This window comes from Nicotiana tomentosiformis, chromosome 3 (assembly GCF_000390325.3).
Source record: "Nicotiana tomentosiformis chromosome 3, ASM39032v3, whole genome shotgun sequence".
NCBI lineage: Eukaryota > Viridiplantae > Streptophyta > Magnoliopsida > Solanales > Solanaceae > Nicotiana > Nicotiana tomentosiformis.
Genome location: NC_090814.1, coordinates 85,221,584 through 85,229,839, shown reverse-complemented (window position 1 = coordinate 85,229,839; position 8,256 = coordinate 85,221,584). Strand labels below are relative to the sequence as shown.

Genomic DNA, 8,256 nt, shown 5'->3' with positions numbered 1-8,256 from the left:
CAATTATAATGGACCAAAAAAATATAGATATTAAAATTGAGAGCGGGGAATAGACCTTGATTGTGTTATGTTCCTTACCACCGTCTTACGATTTTTTTTGCTCATACGTTGTTATATGGGAAAGACAATATTTCAGTGAAAGATGTTAGGAATGCACTAAAATCTAAAGAGTTGAAAAAGAGCTTTCCAGGAAGCAGAACTAAGGGCAAAGGTCTTGTGAGCAGAGGAAGAACACAATAGAAAGACTAATAGAAATTAGTCATCAGTCATATCAAAATCTAGAGCAAGAAAGCAGAACTATTATGAGTGGGGGAACAAGGTCACTACAAGAGAGATTAACCTAAGCCAAAAGAGAAAAGAGAGAAGCAGAAAGTAAATAATCTGCAAATATCTTTGACACTGCCAACAATTCTAATGATAGTGACTATGTAAGGGAAGTTTGTGCCGTGAGTTTTAGTTATGGGATGAATTTATGGGTTCTTGATTCTGGTGCCACTTTTCACATGTATTCATATAAGAATTAGTTTGAAACTTACAAGCAGATGAGTGAGAAGATTTACATGAAAAATGATAATCCATTATCAGAGGATTGGAAAAACTTAAATCAATTATTTTTTTTCTTTATTTGCTTTGTATGATTATATGTTAGTTAACTCGTGATCTTTCGCAACAATATACATAAAAGAATAAGAAAAGGGGTTCATTCATATCGGGGTTTATTTGAAGTAAATTCCAAGGGGGTTATGAGCAGTCCTCATTGAATTTCATCTTAATAACATTTATGTTTCAGCTTCTTTCCCTTCCAAACAGACATTATGACACTAACAAATACTCCAGTTGGCTTTGTTTCAGGTAACCGTGTATTCTTCCAGTCTGTGAATCTCATAAATTCATTGCACGATCTCATTTATGTCACATTTCCAATTTTGTACTTTGGTTGCTTTTTATGCTTATCCCAATATTTATGTAATACGCATTTATGATTTATTTAATACTCCCCCGGCCACAAAAATAATTAATTTGTATTAGGCACACCTATTAAGAAAATATTAAATTCTAAATAAAAATAATTAGTGTGACTAAACTACCCTTAATTAAATATTGCAGCATAGTTATAATTATACTTACTTCTCTTCTAAAATCACTACATTATTCAAAATAAAATTTGAAACTTTTGCTAAAATTTTAAGAACGTCTTTGGAAAAACAAACTGGAGTAGTTGTTCTCTGAGTGTTTGAATTACTTTTCAGTTGATGCTATTTAATTCTACTAATTTAATGTGAGGAGTAAAAGACTTTTAGAGATACGTACATAAGAATAATTTTTAAAAAATTAATTAAATTATTTTTTGATTATATAAATAAACACTTATTTTGAATCAAAATAATAATACAAATTGAATTTTTTTATTGTGGACCGGAGGGAGCAGTATACCACACTGGCACACCATAGTCTCTCTTGCTGATATCACTATTATCCTTTGGTTGGGTTGGGAAATATTGGAATTTAATCATGTGGGGGACCTCTTTTTAAATTTTGGAAACTTACTTTTTGTCAATTATCAATTGCTCGTAACAGCAGTAGCTAAAGTTTCTTACTTTATGGCCTGCAAATTGTACTCTTGTCTGCAATGCTTGCCCATGCTTAACAGTTTCAAGTGAATAAAGATAGTGCTGGCACTGTTCAGTGTGTTTCATTTGAAAGGATATTACATTACATATCATGGTAATTACTAATCCGAGCTGATTGATCACAGTCAGTAAGTACCTAATCTAGGGTATAAATTATGGGTTCATCTGAATCTAAAATTTTTGGCTCACGCTCCATATGTTAGAAATCCATTAAATAAGTATAAAATTATAAATACACTGTTCATCCCATTTTAATTGTAGTTTTAGCTTTTTCACTTCGATTGAGAAAAATAATAAATAAGAAATATAAGATATAATTTACTAAGTTACCACTATTAGCTTTTTGAGAATTGAGCAAAATTAAAAAGAAGTACTACTATTTTAAATTAAAGTTATGGTTGGATACAACTAACAAATTTAGTCTTGAAATATTAAAGAGATAGTTATCTTAGGACAAAATTTTTGAATTAAAGCGATAGTTAAAATGGAACGAATTGAGCAATAAATCTGGGTTGTGATAGAATTTGAATTCAATCCCACAAAGTTCAAACCCTTAGTTTGCCTTTATTCACATTCCTATATCATTGAGTTAATGAAAAGTCTAATCTCACGCTAAGTACAGAAATGTTAACATCTTATCCCAAATTTAGGTAGAAGAAGAGGCTTTGGAAATTTTTGGTTGGAGGTTTTCAATTATTTGTAGTAGGAAACAATTATGAAAGACCTATGTCGTGAATGAATAAATCATATAGATATATGTTTAATACAAAACTAATGGGGTCCAACACATAGTGTTATGTCCTCCTGAACTTAATAACCCTAACAGTGGTGTCCTTAATTTCCCTCCTCTCAATTGATCACTCCTCCTTTTCACCACAAACATTTTAGCTTTGCATCGTGGATTCCATTAGTCCACTCCTACCTTTTCAATTCTTTCACAATAACTTGCCTTTCAGAGTACCCTAGATTTCTACCATTTAATTTGTAGTCTCCAAAAAAATACCCAACCCCCTAGATCTATAAAATAAAAAAAAGTATATACATTTGATAATGTAAAATTCATATTATAGTACTATCAATATATTTTAACATGTAAAATTGAATTAGTTATCATTTATATTAAGTTACATATTAATGCTTATCATAAAAACTTGTTTGTAATTAACTTATAAATGATGACATTGTGCAAACATGCATAAGATCTAACTCATAAACAGCACCACACACATTAGTTGAGCATAATTGTTAAGGTGGTAGCATAACATGAATTTTTTATTGCCTGCTTTTACCTCTTTTGGCATCAAAACGTTTAGGTCAATGTTGCAGGTGCTTTCATACGACAGTACAAATATTCAGGCATTTAGTTATGGATCATATTACCCCGTCACTAAGGGTCTTGAAACAACGGTAAAGTTATCTTCGTGTGACCTATATGTCATAGGTTCGAGCCGTAGAAACAGTCATTAATTCTTGCATTAGAGTAAACTGTCTATATTACACCCCTTGGGATGCGGCTCTTTCCCGAACCTCGCGTGAACGTGTGCGGAATGACTTGCGTAGAAGACTGCCTTTTTTTTAGTAATCTGTTAAAGGGTAGGATGTAGGGGTGTACAAACGAAACCGACAAACCGCACCAACCCGACAATCCGAGTCAAATCGAGAAAAAAAATCCAACTATGGTTTGGTGTTGGGAAAAAAAATCCGACTATAATTGGTTATGTTTGGTTTTAACTAAAAAAAGTCAAACCGAAACCAAACTAACCCGGCATTATATGTATAGAAGTTTTAAATATATTTAATACATAAAAATATTTATTGTAGTGTAGTTTATAAATATTTCTTAAGATATTTCATAATTTTATTTTTTAGCGTATTATCTCAAACTTGAACTTATAATTTTTTGATGCTCCAATAAGTTTTATAGTCCATAAATGTTAGTTACTCAAATAAATTGTAAACCAAAATCAAATCAATACTAATGCTAATAAAAAACTTGCAATTCAATTGTACTATGAATGAAAATAGTGTTGGATATTTATTTCTGGTTTATTCATGGTTTAGATAAAATGCATAACTTATTTTTCTTTTAGTATTTAGTTATGTAAATAATAGTAGTACTTATTAGTCGTACTTATTTTAGTAACTTAGTAATTTTAAATTATATATTTTTTCATTATGGCTTATTAATAATATTTATTTTATGTGATTTTATTATTTTTATTGTTGAATATTTTAGTACAATATCATGACTTATCTCATATTTATGTTATTTTATTGAAAAACACCTTATATAGTTCTGTTTTACTAGGATAAAAGAAATATTTGGAACACAAATTCTATATTTTGTGCTATGAAGACTTACTAAAAAGAAAACAGAAAAAATCCGAAAATTCGAAAACTCCGAGAAAAATCGAGATTAAAAAAATTGACTTTTATTGATTTGGTTTGGTCTTTAAATTTAATAACCCGACACAATTGATTTGGTTTGATAATTAAAAAATTCGAACAAACCCAACTTATATACACACCTAGCACGGTGATTACAAAATTAGGTGCAATCTTAAGGAGAAAGATAAAGCAAGACTAGTTTCAAAAGAAACTGGATTGCTTCATTGTTAATTTGGTATATTAGCACCCAATAATATACATGCGTAAGTGAGAAACAAACTCCTTTGGTAAAATGTTCGGTGGACGGTGGCAACCGGCTACGTGATAAAACAACACATTGGGAGTGTTTTGAACGAGGGATAAAGAATAATTAATCTCGAAATTAAATTTAAGAAGAGTTTATCTCATATTTGTTGGAAGAAACTTGTTGTATAAATAATATCGAGATTGTAGTATTTTTTTATCCTCATGAAAAAATAAAATAATTGATCCCGAAATAACTAATCCTGAAATAAGTTCTTTCAAACGGAACAACACCTTACCCGTGAACCTCCCTCGACGCTCAATTAGTTAAAAGTAACACTAACAACAAAACAAAAAGATAAAAGAAGAATAAAGAAAAAAGAATAGCCATAGAACCAAATTCATTAATACACGTACTTCACCCAACCATATGACCCTGGTAAATAATCTAATTTGTGGACCCACAGTTTTTTAAGAGCTAAACACAAGTCAGCATTCTGCCAAACACTTAACCTAAAGAAAATCAAAATGCCTCCACAGCGAAACATGCACTAACACAATATCTTTAAAGGAATCTGAATAAAAGCATAAGCCTTTTTAAAATGTAGGTCATCATCCATTTCTTCTTCTGCATTCTAATTGATTAATAAGTAAACAATAACAAATTAAGAAACCTTAATACAGCAAATCACATTGAAGATTAATAATAATAAGCTAATCAGAATATTTCTTTTACTACTAATTAGAAAAGAAACACTTTTATGAGAATAACGACAATGAGTTCCGTGGGATACACAATTAATTTAACGCCAAGCAGATGCGACGGTAAGAGTTCGTCCCATCCAACCAAAACAGATACCTCCACTTTGTTCATTCACGGTAAAGCCCGGGTTGCCACGTGTCCCCGAGTTAAGCTTCGAACATAGTGAGTTAGCCACGAGTTGACTCATGGGCCTTTGCACGAACCCAGCCATGCTCATTCGGGCCCGCCACTTCCCGAACACTTCGCATCTTTCAACGCGGTCCCTCCCTTCGCACGCTACCGAGTTAGCCATCTTCCGACTCAGTCCTTCCTCGATCCTGACTCGTTCTAATTTATCCCTTGACACAGTCGCGTCCAGCGAGTCGAATAACGCTCCGTAATACCCACACGCCTCGTTCACACGCGCTAGAAACGGCGCCGTGTTCCCGTTCAATTCTTGCTCAACCACCGTTACCACCTTCGGCGATAATCCCTTCACTCGCCGGAGAAGCTCATCCCTTAAATTCTCCGTCGTCACGCTCTCGTCAGGCAATCTGTACAATTTGAATGCAAAATTCACTGCTAATGCCTCGTCAGGTTCAAGCCCCAGTTTTTCCCTGCTCAAATCAGTAATTTTACAAGCCATTACGTTGAAATACAAACAAACTCCAACTTTGTTAGCCTCGGCTGTCAGCTCCACGCCGATAGAATTGAGTCTATCGTCAACTCCGCCTACTTGCTCTGTGAAAGCCGTGATCTTTAGTACAGCTGGCTTTTCTGATTTCTTAGCAGCCAATGCATGCAGTAAATGCAAGTACTGTCCGCCTTGGCCGACGTCAAAATCAATGACGTGAATCTTGTTCGTAGGGTGGTCCGTTACAGCTTCAAGAATGGCTAGATTCGCAGCCATGAAACCGAGCTTGAAACATGGGGATACATCGTACAGATTCTGTGTAGATACCGTGTGTTCCTTGTTGTGCAACTCCAACACCGGCGGTGGGTAATCTGTGGGGTTCACGCGCGACCTCAAAGCCGAAACCATGTATGCTGTAGACCGCTGAATGGAAGAACCTCTGACGTTGGAAACCTGTGATAGGCGCGTGAGGATCTCTACTGCAACATGGTTTATACCTTCGGATATTGCAGTAGCAGCCTCTGTTATAGACTGCTTGGGACAAGAAATTGGCGGAGATTCTGTAGAAGAAGCACATGACGACGTCGATGAGGATGGTGATAGTGAAGCCAGTTTCTGATTCTGATTCTGGTTCTGGTTTTGGCTTTGACAGGGGCTAATCAGATTCTGTAACCACTCGTTGTTGGTAACAACTGAAACTGTATCGCCGTCCTCCTCATCGTTGTCGTCTAGGAGCTGTTTCTCGAGCTCTTGAAGCTGGTTCATCATCTTTTTCTCTGATTCCTGGGACAATAATTCTTGTCCAATGGTTGCTCTGTTATAAACCCCCGTGGAATAAGTCTGGGTACCCGGATGTGAGAACCCGCTAATATTAGTATTAGCCAAAGGCAAAGCGGGCTGTGACCGGAGTTGTTGAAGAACAGGGAGAGTATGGCGCGTGTTCATCGTGGAAGCATTTGAATTAGAAGAAAACGAAGAGAATTCAGATGAAATCGAGGAAATAGCAACAGCAGAAAAATCTACAGGAGAAGCTTGCTGGTAACTTCTGGGCTTAACGTTACGAAGATAAAAGCCAAGCCCTTGTTGTTGCTGTTGTTGTTGTAAAATCATCTGCTGTTGCTGATTTTGTTGCTGCTGTTGTAGAAACTGAAATTGCTGCTGCTGTTGAAACTCCGCAAGAGATCGCTTCCCCATTAAATTGGGTCTCCCAAGCACGATCTGGGTAGCCGGGTCGGGCAAAATTCCAGAAAGCTGAGACCTGAGTGTGTTGTTATTCATGGTAGATCTCCCGGTGTTAATCCCACCGGCACCGTAGAAGTCGCCGGGAAAACCTGATGACATTTTTAATTTGCTCCGGCCAAATGGGCTTTTCGATCTGCAAAAGAAACCTCAAACTATTGCAAAAAGTTTGGATATTTATCAAAATTCTGCATTACAGAAAAAAGACAGTTTCCTTATAGAGAGAGAAGAGAGAAATAAAGAGAAAGAGAGAGAATAGGTAGCTTCGTATTAAGCTACTCCATTTGATTGATTCTTGTCATGATTATAAGTTGGGTAGTTTCGAATCAAGCGGCCATTGAGTCCTCTGGTTTTGTGGTCTTTTGTGTGCGTTATTTAATTTGAAATCCTTGTGTGCGTGCTCTTTCATTATTAGCCGTCGGATATTATGATTAATACTTTAATATGATTCTAGACATGATGGACGGTTAGAATTTGAGCAAGATGTACGATATATTCACTGAATTATCAAAGGTCTTTGGAGCTAGGGCAGGATAAGGACACACTAAACACGCGCTCCCTAATTACGTGGTTGTACGCATTAGAAGGCCAAAGAAACTGAGAATCTGGAATGATGTTAAAGTAGTCAGTGTAACTGACAAAGTTGTTAATTAATCATGTTCAAGGTTCCAACACTAAATTTAACAAAAGATCTTTAAAAAATACCCAAAAGAATAACAAAAAGCAAAAAGGAAGGTGGCTGTGTTTTTAAATCAAGTTTATGATTATTGTCCCATTCTAGTGGTAATAAAATGGAACAAAACCGAAAACTGAATCAAATCAACCAAAAAAATTGATGCATTTTTATATGGTTTGATTTTAAATTTTAAAAATCGATCAAATTTAGTTTGACTTTGGTTTTAATTAAAAATAATCGAAAAATCCTAATTAAATCGACTCTAGAAGTAGCTATTTAAAATTTATTATTACAACGAGTGTTTTAAAAGGCGTGGGCGTAAGACGAAGCGTTTTTCATATGCATCAGCGAAGCGTAAGCCCCGAGATACGGGGGCGTAAGCCACTTAGGTATTTAATTTTTAATATTTTATAAAAAAAATATAATTACTTTAAATATTTATAAATAGTTAAAATTGCATAAAAATTGAAAAAAAAACTATAAATATGTGAGATATATATATATATATATATATATATATAGAGAGAGAGAGAGAGAGAGATGTTCCTTCCCCACAAAAAACTAATCAAAATAATTTATTATACGCTACTTAGAAGCACAACTAACTTGAGTTGAAAAGAATAAAGTTTTCTACATGGAGGACAAAAAGGATGACTAACCTGTAATTTGAACTTTGAACTTGCTGCTGTGAAAGAGAATGGAA

The 8,256-nt window shown here is 34.6% G+C and overlaps 1 protein-coding gene across 1 annotated transcript; it reads right to left on the bottom strand.

The window, feature by feature from the left end:
- Window positions 1-4,856: 4,856 nt before the first annotated feature.
- On the bottom strand, window positions 4,857-7,220 carry LOC104107060 (scarecrow-like protein 8). The gene has a single exon (XM_009615761.4). It carries the CDS (start codon window positions 6,977-6,979, stop codon window positions 5,066-5,068), a length of 1,914 nt encoding a protein of 637 aa, XP_009614056.1. The 5' UTR covers window positions 6,980-7,220; the 3' UTR covers window positions 4,857-5,065.
- Between the last annotated feature and the right edge of the window lie 1,036 nt (window positions 7,221-8,256).